This window comes from Oncorhynchus masou, chromosome 1, assembly GCF_036934945.1.
Source record: "Oncorhynchus masou masou isolate Uvic2021 chromosome 1, UVic_Omas_1.1, whole genome shotgun sequence".
Classification (NCBI taxonomy): Eukaryota; Metazoa; Chordata; class Actinopteri; order Salmoniformes; family Salmonidae; genus Oncorhynchus; species Oncorhynchus masou.
This window is the reverse complement of record NC_088212.1, coordinates 58,192,265-58,219,690: the sequence shown is the minus strand read 5'-3', so window position 1 is coordinate 58,219,690 and position 27,426 is coordinate 58,192,265. Positions and strand designations below refer to the sequence as shown.

The 27,426-nt window shown below is 44.6% G+C and overlaps 1 protein-coding gene across 2 annotated transcripts in view; it reads left to right on the top strand.

The window, feature by feature from the left end:
- syt13 (synaptotagmin XIII) overlaps nt 1–25,939 on the top strand; it is a 28,301-nt gene extending 2,362 nt beyond the window's left edge. The window contains exons 2-6 of one of the 2 annotated variants that reach the window (XM_064975774.1): nt 445–667; nt 4,621–4,758; nt 9,942–10,243; nt 24,279–24,399; nt 24,583–25,939. In XM_064975774.1, coding sequence (XP_064831846.1) covers nt 445–667; nt 4,621–4,758; nt 9,942–10,243; nt 24,279–24,399; nt 24,583–24,887 — 1,089 coding nt within the window. In that variant the 3' untranslated portion in view covers nt 24,888–25,939. Of the gene's footprint in view, nt 1–444; nt 668–4,620; nt 4,759–9,941; nt 10,244–24,275; nt 24,400–24,582 lie in introns of both variants that reach the window. The other variant, XM_064975766.1, reaches the window with a different exon arrangement.
- The last annotated feature ends 1,487 nt before the right edge of the window (nt 25,940–27,426 follow it).

Here is a 27,426-nt window from a genome sequence, read left to right as displayed (position 1 = left end):
AAGGAGGTGAAAGAACACTTGCTGGTTGGAGAGATAACAACCTTACTCTTTAGTCCTCCTCTTTAATGTTTATATCCCATTATGGAATGTAACTTAACAATGTGCAATTTATTCCACAAGCATGCATAAAGTTCTATACTTTAATATAATGGCTACCAGTTACCAGTTTTAGTTTGATTTGGGAGAGTAATGGTGCATTCACTGTAAATTGGTGTTCCATGTTTTCCTGTGAATTGCCAGACTGCAGTGATAATGGACTGTTATGGCCGTATTGAACCCCTCTGGGATTGGTTTCATACAGCAGGCATGCTGTCTTTGAACTGCACGACCAATACTAAATCTTCATGAAAGCAGTCTACAAACTATTTGTGATTTCTCACCACACATTGTATCATAGTACAGTTTTATGAGCCTGTCTTTAACCAACTCTTCCTCCTCCTCTAGTTCAGTGTGGAAAAATCCACAGAGCCCATCCAACCAAGGACATTGTTGAAATTTCCCAAAATATACAAGCCCAAACCGTCTGTGACCTCATCTGAGGTCATCAGCTACCCTGATCATGCTTCAGAGAAGGGGGGCGAACCCTCTCCCGAGGGACCCTCGACTGAGCCTGATGCTGGTAACCAAGCAACGGACAGCTCTGACACGTTCACGATCCTCAGACAAGGTAAACCCCAACCAATAACAAACACCCTGAATTGAACAAAATAAATACCTTTATAATTTCCTGTTCTTTTCATAGCTACTATGCCTTCATCATGTGTAATACTATTCAGTTATTTAGATTCAACATTTTTCAGGTGTAATTGTACATTTAAATGGATTTTTGGATCGCATCCACTTTTTCGCTGTAAATCGGAAAAACAATTATTGGAAGAAGCACATTTTGTTGGTAATTACTGTAATTAATCACTTCCTACTATTAGAGTTACCACTCACTCAGTCTAGATAATTGTTGATGTTACTTAACGCACCTCTCCTCCTGCCAGAGCATTGTGATCAAAGGCTTTGCCCCGCTCTCCCTCCTTCCTCCCTAGTCCCTACACTCATCCACTCAGTGTTATTGATGTGTCCAGTCAATGGAACCTAATGCATGATGGATAGGACTGGTCCCACAGGGCTAAAAGCTTCATACTGCTATTCTTGGTGCTTCCTTTTTTTCTTTAACCTTTATTTAACCAGGAAGGGCTCATTGAGATTTAAAATATATTTTTCAAGAGCGTCCTGGCCAAGATAGGCAGCACCAAGTCATTACAAAAATTACAGACAAACAACATGAAAAACTACAAGTATTCTAGTAAAAAACATAGAATTCACAAGAGTATAACAAAATCAAAAACAGCAAATTAAAAACATTGAAAGGTCAGGGAATCAGCCTCAAGATCATTAATTAGTGATTTAAAAATACCAATCGGGACAAGTTCTTCCAGTTTAAAGGTATTTTGTAAGGTGTTCCAAGACGATGGCGCAGAGTACATAAAAGCCCTTTTTACCAAATTCAGTTCGGACATTTGGAACAGTTAACAGGATAAAGTCCAGCGAACGAAGAGATTACCCACCACATTTCTAAACAATAAAAATGCCCAAACAAAAAGGTAGTAAACCCAAAATGGCTTTGTAAATAAAAGTATACCAGTGCCTGGGCCTATGAGTGACTAGAGAAGGCCAGCCAACCCTGATATACAAAGTGCAGTGGTGCGTAAGGGTTTTGCAGTTTAAAATAAATCTCAAAGTTCCATGGTAAAGGGTGTCAATTGATCTCAAACACTGAGTGGAAGCATTCATATATAAAATATCCCCATAGTCTAGTAAAGGCATAAATGTAGCTGATACTAGCCTCCTTCTGGCTTCAAAAGAAAAACAGGCCTTATTCCTAAAATAAAATCCCAATTTAAGCTTAAATTTTTTGTAAGATGTTGAATATGCAATTTAAAAGAGAGGCCATCATCAATTAAAATTCCAAGATATTTATATGAGGTTACCACCTCAATATCCTTGCCCTGACAGGTAGTAATAGGTGAAAGGTTCAGAGGTCTATTTCTTGCTTTAGAAAACACCATTAGTTTAGTTTTTCAGTATTGAGGATAAGCTTCAATTGACACAAGGTATGTTGAACAATATAAAAAGCAGTTTGCAAGTTCTGGAAAGCTTTTGTAAGAGACAAGGCACAACAGTAAATAACAGTATCATCAGCATAAAAATGAAGTAGCTCATTTTGGACATTTTTGTCTAAATAATTTATATAAATAGTGAATAAGAGAGGACGAAGTACAGAACCTTGGAGCACACCATTAAAGACAGACAATTTAACAGACATAAGCCCATCAAATTGAGTGCACTGAGTTCTATCAGACAGAGAGTTAGCAAACCATGCAACTGCATGCTCTGAAAGACCTACACTCGACAATCTCTGCCTTAGTATAGCATGATCAACTGTATCAAAAGCCTTGGAGAGATCAATAAAAAGTGAGACACAGTGCTGTTTTTTGTCAAGGGCTTCAGTGATATCATTTAAAACCTTCATGGATGCTGTAATTGTGCTATGCTTCTTCCTGAAGCCCGATTGGTACATTGATAAAATAGAGTTAGTAAATAAAAACTCTTTTAGCTGTTCACTCACAAGGGTTTCAAGTATTTTCACCAGGGGTGAAAGCTTTGAGATTGGCCTATAACTATTTAAAAGAGTTGGATCTCCCCGTTTTAAAAGTGGTAGGACAAATGCTGATTTCCAGATTTTCAGAATTTCATTACATTCCAGGGTTAGATTGAACAGATGTGTAAGTGGTTCAGCTATGAAATCAGCTGCCAGATTTAAAAAGCAGGGATCCAAAAGATCAGGACCTGCAGGCTTTCTCTGATCTAAGGATTTCAGGGCTTTAAGTACCTGAATGCAGTTGCCTTACAGTAACAGACAGTTTGGCAATACTTGGCTATACATGGATACTTGGATTTATTATTTGAAAAAAAAAATTATTAACACACACGCTTGACTATGAATTATTTCTCAAATAATTGTTTCTAAAAAAATTGAACTAAATGTAAGATACACTGATTTTCATGGTTTAGTTGATGCACACATTTACCATTCGATGTCCCTTGGAAGAAAAACAGACGGCCATTTCCATATAAAAGGACCCTCTGGCACCAACATTTTAGGTTCATATGAGCATATCACATTGGGTGTCAAATGAAAGCTAAGAGTCTATATTTTTGAGAAAGTAAGGCGTGTATACATTTGTCAAACATTTTCCTTCCTAACAATTTGGAATAAGCAAAGGCTTTGATTTCTTCTATCTTAGAAAACATCTAACAGAAATAGTCTAAAAATGTATCAGAAATACATCAAAAGACAATAATGTTGAAGTACCAAACTAATACCAACAGTTATATTTAATTTTGGAGAAATCTTTCTTCCTTCTGTAAGTTTAAGAAAAACTTCCTTGAGCCTTGAAATTACATTACCAAAAACCCACATATCTTTAAGATATTTTCTAGTTACTGTCCCTCATGTGGGAGGATAATGAAAGTTCACAGAAGGAACAAGTAAAGGAAGACCTATTAATTAGTTATAGTGTTTTTACTGATACCAATTTTGTTTATGAATTATTAAGTGATTAAAACTCGAAATTCCGTTACCAAATCGGTAATGGAATTTCCGAAAAATTGAGTAACAGAATTTCTGCAATTAAATTGGCTACAATGGGAAATCATAGTAGTCACAAACCACAATTGGGTTCACAAGTTTGGACAGCACAGTACATTACAGTAGAGTACAGTACAGCAAGGAAAAATAGAGTATAGTTCAGTACAATACTGGGCTAGAGTTCAGTACAGTACACAGTAGAGCTCACTGGAGTTGAGTACACTAATGTACTGTACTGAACTCTACAGTACTGTACTGAACTCTACTCTACTGTGTTGTGCTGTGCTGTACCAAACTCTACTGCACTCTACTGTGCTGTACTTCGATGTCAAAACATGTGAAACATAGTCGTTTACGATTGGCTCAGATTTGGTCTGGTCTGGACCAACCAAATTTGGTCTTGTTTGGGGGCAGAGCTCATTAAAATAATAGCCAGTGTATAGAATAATACCCAAATATGCAAAGGAATATATTGCATATTTCTACCTTTGTATACCTATTTAGGATACGTCACCATGAAGAGAATGACATTCATATCCATATTTATGAATTCCTGTGTAGTACAGATCAAAGACCCATGAATAAATTCCGTTACCAGGTGTAAATCCACTTCACTTGCTGTAGTTCAATGACCAAAATATATTTTTTCAAAGTCAATGTGTCATGTCATAGCTTTCATTATTTCTGCAGACACCGTTAAATCTTAATTCAGAGCACATATTTAAGAGTTTTTGGAAAACATGGACACATAAAAAAATGGATATTTTACCAAAATTCTGTTTCCAAAATTTGCATCTGCATATTTCTTCCAGTAAATGTGTTTTTGTAAAATCTTCAGTGTTAATTGTTAAAAGTAGACCTCGTGGAGGGAGTTGTATGGTTTGTAAAACTTTGAAATCAATGTTTTTTTGCTTGGAGTCTCAACGCAAACCTGTAACCGTAGAATTTCCCAGCCCTAACGCAGCCTCTTTTCCCAGACTCAAAGGACGAAACTCCCTGTGCCAGGGATCTTACCAATGGGATGACAACAAGCAGCTCCATCTTCCACCCTAAGCTGCATTTCTCTCTCACCTATTATACTGACCAGAACGAGCTACATATCACCGTGATAGAAGGTAAGGCAACGATCTCAACAGTATCATCTGCCAGTATTTCCACTTCATGTAAATTATGAAGGGTGAGGTGTCACTAAACATGATGTTGACCCTAGTTCACTGCAGTGCATCATCTCCTCATGGACTGCACCAGATTTGCCAGTTCTTGCTGTGAGATGTTACCCCACTCTTCCACCAAGGCACCCGCATGTTCCCAGACATTTCTGTGGGGAATGGCCCTAGACCTCACCCTCCGATCCAACAGGTCCCAGACGTGCTCAATGGGATTGAGATCCGGGCTCTTCGCTGGCCATGGCTGAACACTGACATTCCTGTCTTGCAGGAAATCACGCACAGAACGAGCAGTATGGCTGGTGGCATTGTCATGCTGGAGGGTCATGTCAGGATGAGCCTGCAGGAAGGGTAGCACATGAGGGAGGAGGATGTCTTCCCTGTAACGCACAGCGTTGAGATTGCCTGCAATGACAACAAGCTCAGTCCGATGATGCTGTGACACAGCGCCCCAGACCATGACAGACCCTCCACCTCCAAATTGATCCCGCTCCAGAGTACAGGCCTTGGTGTAACGCTCATTCCTTCAACGATAAACACAAATCCGATCATAACCCAGGGTGAGACAAAAAAACGCGACTCATCAGTGAAAAGCACCTTTTACCAGTCCTGTCTGGTCCAGTGATGGTGGGTTTGTGCCCATAGGCGACGTTGTTGTCAGTGATGTTTGGTGAGGACCTGCCTTACAACAAGTTTACAAGCCCTCAGTTCAGCCTCTCTCAGCCTATTGTGGACAGTCTGAGCACTGATGGAGGGATTATGTGTTCCTGGTGTAACTCGGGCAGTTGTTGTTGCCATCCTGTACCTGACCCGCAGGTGTGATGTTCGGATGTACCGATCCTGTGCAGGTGTTGTTGCACGTGATCTGCCACTGCAAGGATGATCAGCTGTCCGTCCTGTAGCACTGTCTTAGGCATCTCACAGTACGGACATTGCAATTTATTGCCCTGGCCAGATCTGCAGTCCTCATGCCTTCTTGCAGCATGCCTAAAGCACATTCACACAGATGAGCAGGGACCCTGGGCATCTTTCTTTTGGTGTTTTTCAGTCAGTTGAAATACCTCTTTAGTGTCCTAAGTTTTCATAACCGTGACCTTAATTTCCTACCGTCTGTAAGCTGTTAGTGTCTTAGCGACCTTTCCACAGGTGCGTGTTCATTAATTGTTTATGGTTCATAAAACAAGCATGGGAAACAGTGTTTAAACCCTTCACAATGAAGATCTGTGAAGTCATTTGGATATTTACTAATTATCTTTGAAAGACAGGGTCCTGAAAAAGGGACATTTATTTTTTGCTAAGTTAATTTAAGTACTTCCATGACAGTGCATTTCTTTGTCAAACCTAATTTATTAACATTATCGAAAGAGGTAAACAAGCAGAAGTCTTCTGCAAATGAAAACAAAGTTAGGGGAAAAACGAATTGGCAGTTGTCTGCAAATATAAGAAATCAATGTGAGGCAACAGTCAATCAAGAGTAACAAATAGATGGAAATTGTCAAGGCTCAAGAGAAGACCCAGATGCAGACAGTTTCGAAGTAACAAAAGTTTATTATAGAAACGGGGGCAGGCAAACGACAGGTCAAGGGCAGGCAGAGGTCAGTAATCCAGAGCAGAGTCCAAAAGGTAGAGGAGGGCAGGCAGGGTCAGGGCAGGTAGGGGTCAGTAGTCCAGGGTGGTGTGACAAGGTAGAGAACGGCAGGCAGTGTCAGGGCAGGCAAAATGGTCGGAAACGGGATCTAGAGCAAGCTAGGAGCGTGGAAAAACCGCTTTTAGGCTTGACGAAACAAAACGAACTGGCAACAGACAAACAGAGTACACCAGTATAAATACACTGGGGATAATGGGGAAGATGGGCGACACCTGGAGGGAGGTGGAGACAAGCACAAAGACAGGTGAAACAGATCAGGGTGTGACAGGAAATTGTAAATGGAGACCTCACAACCCAATCCCTCTGTGCATTGTGTCGTGTGGAGCAATATTCCGAAGCCAATAAAGTGGCAAAGTGATGACGCACAAACACTATCACACTAGCTTCATCTATTTCAATATTCTGCCTTACTTCTTTTATGTCCTCCATCTACAATATAATTTATTTAATTTGTGGTGACACAAAGCAATCCTCCGTTCTCCCCTCTTCATAAGACTGTGGGTCATTTGATAAGGGTTTGAGTAGCTCGGACGCCTTTGCGTTGGCATTCTGTTAGCTGGTCCCCGTATGTGGACGCTTATCGACTGTAGATGCTGATGCGTCGCCAAATGAAAAGGTCAGCAATGCATCTACTTTACCTTGCGGGTGGGTGGGTGTTAGTTGGTGGTGGGGGTAGTGTTGCAAGATGTCACTCTGTTCACACCAGCATCATACGCTTGTTGTGATATGCTAACGAAGGGCACAGGTTCAAATCAAATCACATTTTATAAGTTATATGTGCCGAATACAACAGGTGTACAGTCATGGCCAAAAGTTTTGAGAATGACACAAATATTAATTTTCACTAAGTCTGCTGCCTCAGTGTCTTTAGATATTTTTGATTGTCCACCCGCCTCTTGAGGATTGACCACAAGTTCTCAATGGGATTAAGGTCTGGGGAGTTTCCTGTCCATGGACCTAAAATATCGATGTTTTGTTCTCCGAACCACTTAGTTATCACTTTTGCCTTATAGCAAGGTGCTCCATCATGCTGGAAAAGGCATTGCTCGTCACCAAACTGTTCCTGGATGGTTGGGAGAAGTTGCTCTCGGAGGATGTGTTGGTACCATTTATTCATGGCTGAGCCCACTCCCTTGGCTGAGAAGCAACCCCACACATGAATGGTCTCAGGATGCTTTACTGTTGGCATGACACAGGACTGATGGTAGCACTCACCATGTCTTCTCCGGCAAGCTTTTCTACGGTTGCCTCAAACAATCGGAAAGGGGATTCATCAGAGAAATTGACTTTACCCCCTGTACCTTTTGCAGAATATCAGTCTGTCCCTGATGTTTTTCCTGGAGAGAAGTGGCTTCTTTGCTGCCCTTCTTGACACCAGGCCATCCTCCAAACGTCTTTGCCTCACTGTGCGTGCAGATGTACTCACACCTGCCTGCTGCCATTCCTGAGCAAGCTCTATACTGGTGGTGCCCTGATCCCACAACTGAATCAACTTTAGGAGATGGTCCTGGTGCTTGCTGGACTTTCTTGTGCACCCTAAAGCCTTCTTCACAACAATTGAACCGTTCGTCTTGAAGTTCTTGATGATCCGATAAATGGTTGATTTAGGTGCAATCTTACTGGGAGCAATATCCTTGCCTGTGAAGCCCTTTTTGTGTAAAGCAATGATGATGGCACGTGTTTCCTTGCAGGTAACCATGGATGACAGAGGAAGAACAATGATTCCAAGCACCACCCTCCTTTTGAAGCTTCCAGTCTGTTATTCAAACTCAATCAGCATGACAGAGTGATCTCCAGCCTTGTCCTCGTCAACACTCACACCTGTGTTAACGAGAGAATCACTGACATGATGTCAGCTGGTCCTTTTGTGGCAGGGCTGAAATGAAGTGGAAATGTTTTTTGGGGATTCATTTAATTTGCATGGCAAAGGGGGACTTTGCAATTAATTGTAATTAATCTGATCACTCTTCATAACATTCTGGAGTATATGCAAATTGCCATCATACAAACTGAGGCAGCAGACTTTATAAAAATTAATGTTTGTGTCATTCTCTTACAGTGAAATGCTTACTTATGAGCCCCTAACCAACAATGCAGTTTTAAAAAATACGGATAAGAATTAGAAATAAAAGTAACAAGTAATTAAAGAGCAGCAGTAAAATAACAATAGCGAGACTATATACGGTAACGGTACAGAGTCAATGTGTGGGGGCACTGGTTAGTTGAGGTAATATGTACATGTAGGTAGAGTTATTAAAGTTACTATGCCTAGACGATAACAACAGAGAGTAGCAGCGGTGTAAAAGAGGGGGGGGCAATTGCAAATAGTCTGGGTATCCATTTGATTAGAAGTTCAGGAGTCTTTTGGCTTGGGGGTAGAAGCCGTTTAGAAGCTTCTGGGACCTAGACTTGGCACTCCTGTACCGTGTGGTAGCAGAGAGAACCGTCTCTGACTAGAGTGGCAGGAGTCTTTGACAATTTTTAGGGCCTTCCTCTGACAACGCCTGGTATAGAGGTCCGGAAGCTTGGCCCCAGTGATGTACTGAGCCGTTCACACTACCCTCTGTAATGACTGGCGGTCGGACGCCGAGCAGTTGCCATACGAGGCAGGGATGCAACCAGTCAGGATGCTCTCGATGGTGCAGCTGTAGAACCTTTTGAGGATCTGAGGACCCATGCCAAATCTTTTCAGTCTCCTGAGAGGGGAATAGGTTTTGTCGTGCCCTCTTCTTTGCAGGCCAGCTGTCTGTGAGTCCTGCCTGGCATACACATACTCTCCTTATTTATACATAGCCTATACAGTTCTAGCATCAGTGTATTCTACATAATAAGATATTTGGCAGACTTTGTCATATATGCTTATTTCAGAAATAGGGAATTGGGAACAGCTTATGAGAATCTCTTCCACTAGCTTCGAGTTGAAGCTCGCATCCACTACAAGACCATGGTATTTGCCTACAGAGCAGTAAGAGGAACTGCCCCTCTCTACCTTCAAGCTATGCTCAAACCCTACACCCCAACCCAAATACTTTGTTGTGCCACGTCTGGTCTCTTAGCCCTCCCACCCCGAAAGCGCTTCTCTGTCCTGGCACCCCAATGGTGGAAGAAGCTAGGACCATGGACCCTGCCCATCTTCCAAAAACATTTGAAACCCTACCTCTTCAAATGGTATCTTAAATAATCCCCCCCTTTCAAGAATGCCTTTTATGAAAAAAAAAAACTTTACTCCTCCCCTTACTAGCACTGACTTTGCTAATAGCTACTTTACTGAGGAAAAATGTACTTACTATGACATGTGGTTGTCCCACCTAGCTACTCTATCTTAAGATGAATGCACTAACTGTAAGTCTCTCTGGATAAGATCATCTGCTAAATTATTCAAATGTAAAATGTAAAAATGTAATTAAAACTACATCAATAGACTGCTATTCTCAGGGTTTGCTCCCCTCTCTCTGTTGCCTCCCCTTGCCGTCTTTCTCTGTAGCGGAGCATTTGTGTGTGGGGTCGGGCTGTGAGGGCTATGTGGCCGGAGTCCTGACCTTTGCAGCAGGACAGAGGGAGGCCCAGACCTCGTCGCGACGCCTGACCAACCACACCCGCTGGGAGGAAGGATTGGTGTTCTCTCTGCCAGGAGGGTATGAGGTGGAGGGCGAAGTGGCTCTCTCCCTGCACAGTTGTGACCGCTTCTCCCAGAACACCAACCTCGGCGTTATGAGGTTCAAGCTGGTTGATGTGGGCATGATGTCCAACGCAGACTGCTGGGTCGACCTTCAACCACCAAAACAGGTAGACTACCCTGTTCCTACCATTGATACATAGTAGATGGCATTGGCTGCAAAGTTAAAGAGTGACTGCCCCTAAAAAACAACAAATCATTGTGGCCTATGTGGCATCGATATCAAATCACAAAACTCCCTAGAAAGGCTAGAACTTAGAAACCTAGAGAGGAACCAGGCTATGAGGGGTGGCCAGTTCTCTTTTCTGGCTGTGCCAGGCAGAGATTATAAAAGAACATGGCCAATATGTTCAAATGTTCATATGTTACACACACCTCTGTGAAGAGGGAATGCAACACCCTGCTACAACTCAACTCCCCGTGAAGTGAAAGAGGTATGGACTGTAGGTGCGAGTAAGGATGACAAAAAGGCAGAATTTACCGCTTACTAGGATTTTATTCCTTCACATGGTAATATGGGGAAAAGGGGCTGGACAGAACCAAAGCAAAGAAAGTAAATATCAGAGCCCTCTCCTATCTTACCTGCCTAACCACTACTTACCTAATTTAGCACCACCCGGTGCCCTAACCAAAATACAGGGTGTGGTCCGCCCAGGTCTTACCTAGTGTGCCTAGAAAGTGAATATACTACGTGTATACAGTATGTATGCCCGCGGGCCTCTTGCCTAAACACTCCTTAGGTGCCTTCCCCTTCCCCCTGGGAACAAATGAAACAGAATATTAAACAATTTCACAAACTGAAGAAACACAGGACATCAAATATGCTCTGACTAAGCAACAAACTAACACAGTACATACCAACTGCTCCCAGCAACAACTAACACAGTAAATAACCCTCAGCCATCAGCCTCCTCTCTCAGCCATCAGCCTCCTCTCTCAGCCATCAGCCTCCTCTCTCAGCCATCAGCCTCCTCTCTCAGCCATCAGCCTCCTCTCTCAGCCATCATCTCTCTATATCACAATCAATCTTTCTGCAATGACCTCCCAGCTATCATCTCTCTTCTGAACAGAACACTGGCTTTTATATAGCTTCAGAAGGAGATTAATCGGGTACAGCTGTAACTTGACGAGGGGGCGGGGTCAGCTCCAATTAGCCGTGGAGTCGACCACTCAGCTGCTTGGGGAATTTCAGGAAGCCATCTCCTGAAACACACACTCAAATACACAAACTTCAACACAGAAACGTGGGAACGTAACACATAGATGACCAGCAGGGTCAAATAATAATAATCACAGTGGTTGTCGAGGGTGCAACAGGTCAGCACCTCAGGAGTAGTTAAAGTTAAAGAGTGACTGCCCCTAAAAAACAACAAATCATTGTGGCCTATGTGGCATCGATATCAAATCACAAAACTCCGGTTCCGGGTTGGAGCGAGCGGTCGCATCTACACTTCGGTCCGCAGGTAGTATAACTTTTCATTACATTTCATTATAGTACAACGGTTGATTTGTCTAATCTTAGCAATCTCTTCTTAGCTAGCTACATAGCCGTCTTTGTATCAAAGATAATTGCGTAATTATCGTATTTCGTCGTCCTAACGTAGTCTACACTGCTTTCTGCCCAGCAGCTAGCTAACGTCCACTAGCACAGCAGCTAGCTAACGTCCACTAGCACTGTAGAAACTATTACACTCAACGACTCGATTAGTGTAGTGTTAGCTAGCTACATAGTTGTCTTTGCTGATCGTATTTTGTCGTCCTAACGTAGTCTACACTGCTTTCTGCCCAGCAGCTAGCTAACGTCCACTAGCACAGCAGCTAGCTAACGTCCACTAGCACTGTAGAAACTATTACACTCAATGACTCGATTAGTGTAGTGTTAGCTAGCTACATAGTTGTCTTTGCTGTCTTCGTATCCAAGGTAATTGTGTAGCTTAGAGTGTGTAGACTTAGAGTGATTATCTTAATTTACCGAGGTTAGCTAGCCAGCTATTTGTCGTCCTTAACGTAGGAGTCACTGCTAGCTAGCTAGCCAACAGCTAGCCAACGTCTTCCGAATTGAACTTCAACAACCCGGTCAACATTCCGCCTCGCTCCACAGGTAGTATCACATTTTCATTTCACTTCATTACAGTACAACGGTTTGATTTGTTTGATCGTAGCTAGCTAGCTACTTAGCCGTCTTTGTATCTAAGACAATTGTGTAGTCTGGAGCGATTTTCTAGGTTAGCTAGCCAGCTATTGTCGTTCTTTTAACGTAACGTTACGTAATCAACACTATAGCAGCATAGCAGCACTGTAGAAACTATTACACTCGACGGAACGACTTGATTAGTGTAGTGTCAACAACGTAGCCACTGCCAGCTAGCCTACTCCAGCAGTACTGTATCATTTCAATCATTTTAGTCAATAAGATTCTTGCTACGTAAGCTTAACGTTCTGAACATTCGATAAGTGTAGTCCACTTGTCATTCCAAACTCCTTTGCATTAGCGTAGCCTCTTCTGTAGCCTGTCAACTATGTGTCTATCTATCCCTGTTCTCTCCTCTCTGCACAGACCATACAAACGCTCCACACCGCGTGGCCGCGGCCACCCTAATCTGGTGGTCCCAGCGCGCACGACCCACGTGGAGTTCCAGGTCTCCGGTAGCCTCTGGAACTGCCGATCTGCGGCCAACAAGGCAGAGTTCATCTCAGCCTATGCCTCCCTCCAGTCCCTCGACTTCTTGGCACTGACGGAAACATGGATCACCACAGACAACACTGCTACTCCTACTGCTCTCTCTTCGTCCGCCCACGTGTTCTCGCACACCCTGAGAGCTTCTGGTCAGCGGGGTGGTGGCACCGGGATCCTCATCTCTCCCAAGTGGTCATTCTCTCTTTCTCCCCTTACCCATCTGTCTATCGCCTCCTTTGAATTCCATGCTGTCACAGTTACCAGCCCTTTCAAGCTTAACATCCTTATCATTTATCGCCCTCCAGGTTCCCTCGGAGAGTTCATCAATGAGCTTGATGCCTTGATAAGCTCCTTTCCTGAGGACGGCTCACCTCTCACAGTCCTGGGCGACTTTAACCTCCCCACGTCTACCTTTGACTCATTCCTCTCTGCCTCCTTCTTTCCACTCCTCTCCTCTTTTGACCTCACCCTCTCACCTTCCCCCTACTCACAAGGCAGGCAATACGCTCGACCTCATCTTTACTAGATGCTGTTCTTCCACTAACCTCATTGCAACTCCCCTCCAAGTCTCCGACCACTACCTTGTATCCTTTTCCCTCTCGCTCTCATCCAACACTTCCCACACTGCCCCTACTCGGATGGTATCGCGCCGTCCCAACCTTCGCTCTCTCTCCCCCGCTACTCTCTCCTCTTCCATCCTATCATCTCTTCCCTCTGCTCATACCTTCTCCAACCTATCTCCTGATTCTGCCTCCTCAACCCTCCTCTCTTCCCTTTCTGCATCCTTTGACTCTCTATGTCCCCTATCCTCCAGGCCGGCTCGGTCCTCCCCTCCCGCTCCGTGGCTCGACGACTCACTGCGAGCTCACAGAACAGTGCTCCGGGCAGCCGAGCGGAAATGGAGGAAAACTCGCCTCCCTGCGGACCTGGCATCCTTTCACTCCCTCCTCTCTACATTTTCCTCCTCTGTCTCTGCTGCTAAAGCCACTTTCTTCCACTCTAAATTCCAAGCATCTGCCTCTAACCCTAGGAAGCTCTTTGCCACCTTCTCCTCCCTCCTGAATCCTCCTCCCCCTCCCCCCTCCTCCCTCTCTGCAGATGACTTCGTCAACCATTTTGAAAAGAAGGTCGACGACATCCGATCCTCGTTTGCTAAGTCAAACGACACCGCTGGTTCTGCTCACACTGCCCTACCCTGTGCTCTGACCTCTTTCTCCCCTCTCTCTCCAGATGAAATCTCGCTTCTTGTGACGGCCGGCCGCCCAACAACCTGCCCGCTTGACCCTATCCCCTCCTCTCTTCTCCAGACCATTTCCGGAGACCTTCTCCCTTACCTCACCTCGCTCATCAACTCATCCCTGACCGCTGGCTACGTCCCTTCCGTCTTCAAGAGAGCGAGAGTTGCACCCCTTCTGAAAAAACCTACACTCGATCCCTCCGATGTCAACAACTACAGACCAGTATCCCTTCTTTCTTTTCTCTCCAAAACTCTTGAACGTGCCGTCCTTGGCCAGCTCTCCCGCTATCTCTCTCAGAATGACCTTCTTGATCCAAATCAGTCAGGTTTCAAGACTAGTCATTCAACTGAGACTGCTCTTCTCTGTATCACGGAGGCGCTCCGCACTGCTAAAGCTAACTCTCTCTCCTCTGCTCTCATCCTTCTAGACCTATCGGCTGCCTTCGACACTGTGAACCATCAGATCCTCCTCTCCACCCTCTCCGAGTTGGGCATCTCCGGCGCGGCCCACGCTTGGATTGCGTCCTACCTGACAGGTCGCTCCTACCAGGTGGCGTGGCGAGAATCTGTCTCCTCGCCACGCGCTCTCACCACTGGTGTCCCCCAGGGCTCTGTTCTAGGCCCTCTCCTATTCTCGCTATACACCAAGTCACTTGGCTCTGTGATAACCTCACATGGTCTCTCCTATCATTGCTATGCAGACGACACACAATTAATCTTCTCCTTTCCCCTTCTGATGACCAGGTGGCGAATCGCATCTCTGCATGTCTGGCAGACATATCAGTGTGGATGACGGATCACCACCTCAAGCTGAACCTCGGCAAGACGGAGCTGCTCTTCCTCCCGGGGAAGGACTGCCCGTTCCATGATCTCGCCATCACGGTTGACAACTCCATTGTTTCCTCCTCCCAGAGCGCTAAGAACCTTGGCGTGATCCTGGACAACACCCTGTCGTTCTCAACTAACATCAAGGCGGTGGCCCGTTCCTGTAGGTTCATGCTCTACAACATCCGCAGAGTACGCCCCTGCCTCACACAGGAAGCGGCGCAGGTCCTAATCCAGGCACTTGTCATCTCCCGTCTGGATTACTGCAACTCGCTGTTGGCTGGGCTCCCTGCCTGTGCCATCAAACCCCTACAACTCATCCAGAACGCCGCAGCCCGTCTGGTGTTCAACCTTCCCAAGTTCTCTCACGTCACCCCGCTCCTCCGCTCTCTCCACTGGCTTCCAGTTGAAGCTCGCATCCGCTACAAGACCATCGTGCTTGCCTACGGAGCTGTGAGGGGAACGGCACCGCAGTACCTCCAGGCTCTGATCAGGCCCTACACCCAAACAAGGGCACTGCGTTCATCCACCTCTGGCCTGCTCGCCTCCCTACCACTGAGGAAGTACAGTTCCCGCTCAGCCCAGTCAAAACTGTTCGCTGCTCTGGCCCCCCAATGGTGGAACAAACTCCCTCACGACGCCAGGACAGCGGAGTCAATCACCACCTTCCGGAGACACCTGAAACCCCACCTCTTCAAGGAATACCTAGGATAGGATAAGTAATCCTTCTCACCCCCCCCTCCCCCTTAATGATTTAGATGCACTATTGTAAAGTGGCTGTTCCACTGGATGTCAGAAGGTGAATTCACCAATTTGTAAGTCGCTCTGGATAAGAGCGTCTGCTAAATGACTTAAATGTTAAATGTTAAATGAGTAAATGTCAGTTGGCTTTTCATAGCCGATCATTCCGAGTATCTCTACCGCTCCGGCTGTCTCTAGACAGTTGAAAACAGCAGGCCTGGGACAGGTAGCACGTCCGGTGAACAGGTCAGGGTTCTATAGCCGCAGGCACAGCAGTTGAAACTGGAGCAGCAGCACGGCCAGATGGACTGGGGACAGCAAGGAATCATCAGGCCAGGTAGTCCTGTGGCATGGCTCTCAGAACTATGAGTCAGAAACATTTATTTTAGTATCAAAATTGACTACAAAGTGTACATAAGGCCATTTTGGTCATGAAGTCAGTCTCGTCTAAAATAGAGGGGTGACAGGGTAGCCTAGTGGTTAGAGCGTTGGACTAGTAACCGGAAGGTTGCTAGTTCAAACCCTCGAGCTGCCAAGGAACAAATCTGTCGTTCTGCCCCTGAACAGGCAGTTAACCTACTGTTCCTAGGCCGTCATTGAAAATAAGAATTTGTTCTTAACTGACTTGCCTGGTTAAATAAAGGTAAAATAAAAAAAATAAAAGAGTTTGGAACCTCAGTGCATCACAACGAGTAAATGAAGGTCGGGTTTGGATTACAAATATGTCAACAAATCATGCCCCCTTTTACCAAGCTCCACGTGCAAATGTCCACTCTGCCCACTTCGCTTACCTTCATTGAATGGGGCTCCTCAACCAACATGTTCAAAGGATCACGGCCGTTTGAGACTGAAAAGACTTAAACGGATTGACCATGCAACGCATGCTTCCAGCAAGATGCACAGCCAACAACTATGGTTTGCATGCCCTGCCGAAGGACCCTATCATGCGGAATAGGTGGTTGGAGTTTGTTGGTCCCCAGTGATGGTGAGTATACTGCTAGCTAAACCATAGATTGCTGGTTATGTATCTGGTTATGTATATTGATAATCATTATCACGATCATCGCTAGCATAGCGGATGTTATTTGACGACATCATACTATGGCAAAGTTGTTTCCTACTAATTATTTGGCTAGGGATGTAATCATATTTCCATGCCACTCTAAGTTAGTGTCGAGGGCACAATATAAATATTGTTATTCGAGAGATGTCCTGTTTGCAACCAAACATGCAGCATAGAGACCAGCAAGGGGGCCCTCGCTGTGAGCATTCCAATTGCAAGTATCCGGCCAGCAACCTTCACCTGTCTGCGGCAACAGCCTTCACAGGCTCATCATTTGTAAAACAAAATACAGAAGGTAACCCACTTCATTACATTTGATACATTTGATAACCCAATTGTGAAACATAATTGATGTAAACTGACATTACTTGTTGCTTATTTTCTACTTTTTTAGATGCATATAATGTCCGGAGCATTACCTAGCTTGGTGGAACAAGCTTGATCTGAAGTGAAATAGAAAGATGAACGCAGCGATCAGGTTGGTTTCACCAGGCTAATCATAATCTCTGTGTGAGTGTGTGTGTGCGTGTGTGTGTGTGTGCGTGTGTGTGTGTGTGTGTGTGTGTGTGTGTGTGTGTGTGTGTGTGCGTGTGCGTGTGTGTGCGTGTGCGTGTGACCGACCAGTATCTTTGATGAGGGGCCAGGAGCTGATCTATGCTGCTATGCCCATCAAAGGGGCTCTGGCAAATACCTCACTTCCAGCCTCACCTCTTACCTGCTCACCAACGGTCGTTGATGGGGAGAACAGCATTAGGTAGGTTTAGTCTGACTTGTTAAAACGTCAACATAGTACCTGTTTGTGCATCAGATATTACCTATCCTAACTGCCATTGGTAATAGAACAGTGACTATGTGCATATGTGTTCACAGAAACATGTATGGAGCCAGAACATGGAGACTTGCAAGATGATGTGATGACAGATGGGCTTGATACTGATGTCTCTGAAAGGAGAGAGAGTTTACACTCTGCATAAACATTTTTACTAGAAACAACTTTTACTTGTATTGTCTTTTTTAATTATTGAATTGAATGGTATCAGTGAACATGGGGAGGGAGAAACCATGTGTATTCTGCATCTGATCAGGGAATTCCTTTTGTATATGGGATACCACACAGGAAGGTACTGTATGACCACACTGACATGTTTGCCAAGGTATCCCCTTTACCACCAGACACGCATGCTGATAGTCACAGTGTCTGTATCGGCTGAGAATGACAATGAAAGGTGTTCATTGTTATGTTAGCAGAACACTGCTTCTATGGCATTATGTAAAGGGTTTTTTATTCTACAGCTTTCTGCTACTACATTTAAAAGTGATCAAAAACACTTAGTTTAAAATAGCAATTGCATTCTTCTCATATTACTCTGTAGGCTACTGACCTATTCAAAGTTTCCTCCGGCATCTCATCATACATCTGTAGTTGTTGAACTCACCCTCTAGGAGGTTTGTTGCGATTGAGTGGGTGGGAGGGGGGACTGGGGGGGGCACAGCTGCGGGCAAGCTTCTGACAGATGGGTGTCTTGGTGGTGGCAAGGACACACCTAAGATACACCCACGTCAAACCACCCCCACACCCCCAAGCCACCTCAAATGTGTTTTCTGTCATAGCCACGTATACGCCAGGAGTCAGGAAGCAGGTGCAGAAGGTGAGTTTAATAATGATGAAGTAAAACACGAGAAGCGTATAGAACACGAATCAAAACAAACCAATACTGCCCGATGACTGAGGCTACTGAGGGCTAAATAAAGCAAAGGTAATCAAGGTGATGATGAAGTCCAGGTGTACGTAATGATGGGAAGCAAGTGTGCGTAATGATGGGGAGCAGGTGTACTTAATGATGGTTGTAGGGCCGGTGGTTAGTAGACTGGCGACGTCGAGCGTGAGAGAGGGGGAGCATCAACCATAACAGTGGTGAAACCATCAGAAAGGGGGGAGATCATTAACAAAGTCTATGGACAGATGGGAACAAGGCCGCTGAGGCACGTGAAGGGGAAGTAGTTGCCCTGCTGGAGCATGCCGGCGAGATTTGGTTTGTGCACATACAGAGCAGGAGTTGACATAGGGGGCAACGTCCTGCGCCAAGGTGGGCCACCAGTACTTATCGGAGAGGGATTGGATGGTGCAGGTGATACCTGGGTGCCCAGCGGCGAGGGATGTGTGTGCCCAGGTCAACAGCCGATCTCTTACCCCCGTGGAGACGTATATGTGCTCTGGAGGACAGGTATCCGGAGCGGATTCCCTTTACAGAGCCTGGTGGATGTCTACATCGTGAAACAAGGGGCCAACAATACAGGAGCACAGATTGATGGGCTTAAGGGCACTCACAGAACTCTCAACCAACGTGGAACCACAGGGTACGGGAAAGCAGGTCCTCCTGCATCCTGTTCCCCAGGGGGTGATATTCATCTTCAACCAGGAGATGGTGGGGTTATGTCGTTGGAGCCACGGGAGGCCGAGGATGACTGTGTACAGGAGCGGTGATGATGAGGAAGGCTTTCCTGGTGCATGGTCCCACGGTGAGGGTGAGTGGTGCTGTGATGTGCGTGATAGTGCCAGATCCCAATGGTCGATTATCCAGGGCTTGGACTGGAAAAGGAGAGGAGAGTGAGTACAAGGCGAGGGCCTGATTGATTAAATTCCACTAGTGCTTTAGAGACAACACATGAGGGACAGCCAGCCAGTGAAATGGAAACCAGAAAGGGTTTGGCGGGAAACGGTGATGATTGGATACTCAAAGCCTACCCTGGGAGATGGAAGATCACAGGGCTGCACCTCTGCCATAGTGGACCCCGGGTTAGGACGCACCGGACACCACTGAAGCTGGTGCCCCTCCTGGCCAAAATAGGGACAGAGCCCCAGCTGTCTCCAGCGACACTGCTCTGCCGTGGAGAAGTGTGTGGCCCCTACCTCCATATGGGTTCAGGCTCTGTCTCACAACAGCCAAAGGAGGAGGGCGAGGGGAGGGGTAGGTGCTGGCACGCCCAAGCAAGATTATCCAGACGGATGGCCATCGCGATGAATGCGTCCAAGGATAGGTTGCCTCCCTACCATTGAGGAAGTACAGTTCCCGCTCAGCCCAGTCAAAACTGTTCGCTGCTCTGGCCCCCCAATGGTGGAACAAACTCCCTCATGACGCCAGGACAGCGGAGTCAATCACCACCTTCCGGAGACACCTGAAACCCCACCTCTTCAAGGAATACCTAGGATAGGATAAGTAATCCTTCTCACCACCCCCCCCCCCCACCTTAATGATTTAGATGCACTATTGTAAAGTGGCTGTTCCACTGGATGTCAGAAGGTGAATTCACCAATTTGTAAGTCGCTCTGGATAAGAGCGTCTGCTAAATGACTTAAATGTAAATGTAAATGTCATCCCGACACGCCAACTCCGTTTGGACCTCTTTTCGCGCAGTCCTCACCGGCTCATTCCATCTGCTGGAGGCTGCCACAATCTGAAATCTGAGGGCGTACTTCGCAGCGGTCTGGGCATCCTATTGGAGCTGGAGAAGTCACTCCCCTCCCTCTCTGCCCTCTGGAGGATGGTCAAAGACCATCTTGAACAGACCCATGAACCTCTCATAGGATCCCAGCTCCTCCTCTTCTCTCCCAGACGGCCGTAGCAAGCCAAAAAACGAGGCCAAATCACCAGGTGATTTGTTCCCTCCAATATTATTATATTTTTTGTCAATTGAATTGTGTAGGACTGTGTTCCTCTTCAAGACCATCACATATATAATTTTTAGTCATGAGGAGTACTATAACTGTTTATTTTCTTTTGAAGACTGGGTGGAATCATGAGTGATTCTGAATTGGGGTGAGATGCGTCACTGTGTGTTTAGTGTGTTTCCACTAACTATCTCGAACCTGTGCTAATTGTCTCTCCTCTGCTTCTCTGAGCTGTCAGAAGGTGTTCATTATAAAAAGTAGGTGTTGCCATGGCATCCTTCGAGAGACCCTACCCCTCTGTGATCTGGTAGTGACTTGAGCCATCCCAGCTCGCAAACAAGACAACTGTTCTGTAGATCTGGTAAAACTGAATACTAGGCACTGTGATCAAAATATTTTTTTTTATTCAAGGCCATACTAATTTAGCTCAATGGCTGGGTTTGATCTGCCTGTCTGTATGGCTACCCTGTAACAAGCACTTTTAAGCCTCCTCAAGATACAGTTGTAACCATCCGCCTTTATGGTAACCTAAAGATGATTTAGTAAAAAGGACAGCTACTCAAGCTGCTATAGAAAAATGCAATCCATTTCTCGCCTCAGTCTCAGTGACACAGGGAGGATTTGTATATAGAGTTGAAAGAGAGATTGTTGTTGGTCGTTTTGTTTGAAATCTCTGAAAGGATTGAGTACATAGAGGGAGAAATTATATACTGCAAGTCCTTTTCAGTTTATTAGCTTCTGATCCATTTGAAAGGCTGGGAAGCCTTAAAAAAATAGTTTTTTTTAAGAAACCCAATTTGATCTGGTTTCTCTTTTCTGTCAAAACAGCTCATTCTGTCCACCCACAAGCTGTTATTCAATTAAAACATCAGCTACAGGGACACCTGTGTGAAAATGAGGATTTAATTTTAAAAAACAGCCAGCTCTCCAGTCTTTCCTGGCTGCTGCATCGTGAGCCTCCGAGCTAGGCAGCAGATCAGAATCTACGTCATCACAAACCCTGGGGATTTTTTTCTTCTTCAGGGATGCGCAAGAGAGCCTGAAGTCCTGCCAGGAATCACAAATAGGGATGATGGAGAGCTGGAGAAGGAGTGTGAGATGACGGAGAGAGATACGAGGATGACATGAGATAAATAAGTCATGCCAAAGATGAAAAGGAAGAGCAGATAGAGGAGACAGAGGACAGGAGGAGGCTGAGGGATGTAGGGAGGGGAAGGCGGGAGTTTGTATGATGTGGGTTGTGACGCAAGTGATACACGCCGCTGCGGAAAAATAGCTATAAATTATTTTCTAATTGAGCACAGTGAGAAGTTTCTCAGCTCTTTATTTAATGGTCCTAGCTGCATAGAGAGAGCGCAGGAGCAGATGGAGCTGACAGAAGCCAGGGATGACACACACACAGCAGTAGACTGCGCTATAGTTCCTCAGGAAATCACACACTATGATACTCCACTGAAGAAAGATAGGAGATATTTCATTTATTAGATGTCCACTGAAAGAGAGACAAACATTTTCATTAAACCATTGATTTGGTTGTGAACTCAGCAAAAGAAGAAACGTCCTCTCACTGTCAACGGCGTTAATTTTCTGCAAAATGCACGTGTCAATATTTGTATGAACATAACGAGATTCAGCCACTGAGGCATAAACTGAACAAGTTCCACAGACATGTGACTCACAGAAATGTAATAATGTGTCCCTGAACAATGGGGGGGTCAAAAGTAACAGTCAGTATCTGGTGTGGCCATCAGCTGCATTAAGAACTGCAGTGCATCTCCTCCTCATGGACTGTACCAGATTTGCCAGTTCTTGCTGTGAGATGTTACCATACTCTTCCACCAAGGCACCCGCAAGTTCCCAGACATTTCTGTGGGGAATGGCCCTAGACCTCACCCTCCGACAAATCAGGTCCCATGATTTGGGAGTGTCATGTCAGGATGAGTCTACAGGAAGGGTACCACATAAGGGAGGAGGATGTCTTCCCTGTAACGCACAGCGTTGAGATTGCCTGCAATGACAACAAGCTCAGTCCGATGATGCTGGGACACACCGCCCCAGACCATGACAGACCCTCCACCTCCAAATAGATCCCACTCCAGAGTACAGGCCTCGGTGTAACGCTCATTCCTTTGACGATAAACACGAATCCGACCATCACCCCTGGTGAGACAAAACCGCAACTCAACAGTGAAGAGCACTTTTTGCCAGTCCTGTCTGGTCCAGCGACAGTGGGTTTGTGCCCATAGGCGACGCTATTGTCAGTGATGTTTGGTGAGGACCTGCCTTACAACAGGCCTACAAGCCCTCAGTCCAGCCTCTCTCAGCCTATTGTGGACAGTCTGAGCACTGATGGAGAGATTGTGCGTTCCTGGTGTAACTCTTGCAGTTGTTGTTGCCATCCTGTACCTCACCCGCAGGTGTGCTGTTCGGATGTACCGATCCTGTGCAGGTGTTTTTACATGTGGTCTGCCACTGAGAGGACAATCAGTTGTCCATCCTGTCTCCCTGTAGCGCTGTCTTAGGCATCACAGTACAGACATGGCAATTTATTGCCCTGGCCACATCTGCAGTCCTCATGCCTCCTTGCAGCATGCCTAAGGCACATTCACACAGAAGAGCAGGATCCCTGGGCATCTTTCTTTTGGTGTTTTTCAGAGCCAGTAGAAATGCCTCTTTAGTGTCCTAAGTTTTCATAACTGTGACCTTAATTGCCTACCGTCTGTAAGCTGTTAGTGTCTTAACGACAGGTGCATGTTCATGAATTGTTTATGGCTCATTGAACAAGCTTTGGAAACAGTGCTTAAACCCTTTATCAAGGAAGATCTGTGAAGTTGTTTGGGTTTTTCACTCATTGTCTTTGAAAGACAGGGTCCTGAAAAAGCGACATTTATTTTTTTGTTGAGTTTAGTTGTATAGAGTTATGACTCAGAGAAGAACACTATTCAAAGAACAAGACTACCCCATTCCCTTTGCATCGATTACTTACCAATCCTTTGATATATTGCTCACAGCGAATCCAAGAGTAAGTCAGGCAGCTACTTTAAAGTGTTTACTTGCCATGGATCGCAGATGATAAAGGGACGCTCAAGCTGTAAAACTGTATTGTGCTCTTTGGTGCTGTTAAAATGATGTAGTTAACATGTCATTTTCAAGCACCCCCTAAAAAAGCCAATTATGCCTCGTCGACGCTGCATATTCACTAATGCATAACCCTTGACTTTTTGCCCATTAGTGGGCTCCCTATTTTTTGTGTGGCCTGTTTGGACATAATACAAACCACTTCCTCTTATGTGCACTACTGGAAGACCAAAGATCCTAGATATCAATCACTTTCACTAATCAACCCTCCTCATAGATGGCTATGCATGATAACAGTTTGACAAAAGGTGGAGTGTTGACTGTAAAGCCCCTCCTACACACACATTACGTTGAAATGATGTTACTTTTACAACAGACTCTTTCCTGGTTATAAGAGTCTCTGATATTCCACTTAGTAAAGTGACATATTGGTGCATATTGCAGTATGCCGCTAACCCACGCACGAAGACCATTTACGAAAGTGGCACGATTTCAGATCAATGTGAGATTCACCAGTAGCATCAGAAGCGTAATAGCAGTGATTATAATGATTTGTGCCTAATGAATCGTCCTGAGGCACAGAGGTGACTCACACAGCCATTCATCCAGTCCATTTACGAGTGAATCAGACCTTTGTGTCCATTAATGATGGCGTCAAGGTAACAGGCACGTGTACACACCTTATTGTCATTCATAAATGGACATTGCTTATTGTGATATTTGTTCTAGCCTATGTGTACCAAAGTCTGTTGAAGTTTTCTGCACTGTTTTTTTTGACATTATTTGCAGAGTAAAGGTTTTCGTGTGACTTGTTCTAATCACAGTGAACTGGTGTGATTGACTATAATCAGCAGGATGTCCAGTCAGCTGGAGAGCTCCTGCTGTCAATAAGTTACCTGCCTGCAGCCAACCGGCTGGGAGTAGTGGTGATGAAGGCTAGAGGACTACAGTCGGACAAGCTGAAGGACTCCATAGGTACACCCTGTTTATTAATATGACCCATTGCAGCTCATATTGTATGATGCCTACAACTGCTCTTCAAATCATACAACCATGAACAACCATTCAGCCACAGGTTGACGACAGAGTATACTAAAATTGAAAAATATTGTTGTTGGTGGATTTCACTGCAGTGACGGATTTGTTCCTTGTTCCTAGACCTGTCTGTGAAACTGGCCCTGAAGCACCAGACTACCAAGCTGAAGAAGAAGCAGACGCGACGGGTCAAGCACAAGATGAACCCAGTGTGGAATGAGATGATGATGCTGGAGGTTCCCCGTGAGCTGCTATCTAAATCCAGTCTGGACTTGGAGGTGTTAAATCAGGCAGGTCCTGGTGAGCAGGAGTCCCTGGGCCGCTGTCAGCTGGGTTTACATGCCTCTAATACTGGCCTCCAACACTGGCAGCAGATGCTAGACAACCCCCGTAAGCAGATCGCCATGTGGCACCCACTGTATGATTAAGATAACCACCTGTCCGCTTTGCCATTCCAAATACCCAAATAGTATACCACACATAAAAATGTAACCATACAAGGCTGGACTGAGTAATTCCGGATCCTGCCTACCTGGATCAGGATTTAAGAGCCTAAATCTATGTATCCACTTATATGGAAATGGAAATATATATGGAAATTATATGGAAATTATCCCATTGCCTGCCATTATTTATCCCACAGCATCCTATAACATGTCAACAATAGCATACACCGAACTAACATATCACTGGATATCACAGAATTTCCCAAGATTTCCAACTATGAACACATTTGATATATTCAACGAAACTCATCAATGCAATGTAATACTTGTAGTACCTATACTTAACCACCTCTATGATCTGTTTTTATAGCTGAACAGAATAAACATGATAAGTCATGTCGGTGTTTCTGTGATATGGGGGATTATGTGTATGGTCTGTAATGATATGATTAACACAAGTGAATTATTCTACAGTAGAGCTGTCATTGTATTTGTAAAGTGATGTATTCACACACATGGAAAGCAATGGAGAAAATGCGCCGAGCAGAAAGTAAAAAGCCTGCCAATATTGAATGGATCAGAGATTCAAAAGCCCTGTGATGGAATTACAGGCGACTATACATTTTAAAGTTGATCTCATTACACAGGGCCTAAAAACGGCAGCTAAAGTTATAGAAATTATGTATTAAAAAAATCATGCAGTGTTTAATCAGGTAATATACGGTATTTGTCATTTTTATGAATATGCACAGCTGTATTTTATCTTTGGAGAATTACGAGAGTTGTTACACATGTTATATTCAAAGTAGTTCAATACAACTATCAACTTATCCCATTTCACACCTGTTTCCATTCAACCCACTTTGCTTCAGTTATTATGTACAAAAGGTATTTTTCTCCAGTGTAGTATTGCTTGTACATAGCTTTTGTTAAGTGAAGTGCTATAGAATGAGCCAGTGAGAAACATACTGTGTAATTTGAAACTTTACATACGGACACACAACGTGTGTGAAAATAAAAAAAGCTACCTGCACGATCTTCGAAATATGTAATGCCAAAATCTGTTTTGAGTCGAATGAAACTGAGGATGTGCAAATACCCAGGTATCCAGAGAGCACTATGTACAGTATCAGCCCATAACACCACTATGTACAGTATCAGCCCATAACACCACTATGTACAGTATCAGCCCATAACACCACTATGTACAGTATCAGCCCATAACACCACTATGTACAGTATCAGCCCATAACACCACTATGTACAGTATCAGCCCATTACACCACTATGTACAGTATCAGCCCATAACACCACTATGTACAGTATCAGCCCATAACACCACTATGTACAGTATCAGCCCATAACACCACTATGTACAGTATCAGCCCATAACACCACTATGTACAGTATCAGCCCATAACACCACTATGTACAGTATCAGCCCATTACACCACTATGTACAGTATCAGCCCATAACACCACTATGTACAGTATCAGCCCATAACACCACTATGTACAGTATCAGCCCATAACACCACTATGTACAGTATCAGCCCATAACACCACTATGTACAGTATCAGCCCATTACACCACTATGTACAGTATCAGCCCATAACACCACTATGTACAGTATCAGCCCATAACACCACTATGTACAGTATCAGCCCATAACACCACTATGTACAGTATCAGCCCATAACACCACTATGTACAGTATCAGCCCATAACACCACTATGTACAGTATCAGCCCATTACACCACTATGTACAGTATCAGCCCATAACACCACTATGTACAGTATCAGCCCATAACACCACTATGTACAGTATCAGCCCATAACACCACTATGTACAGTATCAGCCCATAACACCACTATGTACAGTATCAGCCCATAACACCACTATGTACAGTATCAGCCCATAACACCACTATGTACAGTATCAGCCCATAACACCACTATGTACAGTATCAGCCCATAACACCACTATGTACAGTATCAGCCCATAACACCACATCCGGGCAGACATGGATGTAATATATTTATTTATTGATACTTCCTATACTCAGAGCTCATTATGCGTAACTGATATAACTTTGGACCTGACCTGCTATACAGTAGCTAGCTTTTCATAGCTGAATGAGCACTACCGTTATCATGCTGAGATGAAGTTACATATTAATATCACCCATCCAAGCCATTTCACAAAAAAAACGAAGATTTACTGTTAACAGACCGGAATATAATCAACCTATTAAATGATAACTATGGCTAGTTCACATGCACGTGTTGTATTTACAAGAACACTGGTAATACTGTATGCTGAGTTGTTTGTTGTTGTTGTAAATCATGTCACTCTTCAAGTGCAACAAGGGATTCATCTCTCTCAATACACCTACGTAAATCCTATTCACAGTACGTAGCCTACTCCTTGACTCACAATCACAGGCTTGTATTTTCTGCTGAAAAAAAAATGTGTTTGCAGTTTCCATTTTAAAACAAATGTATATTTTTTTGGACGA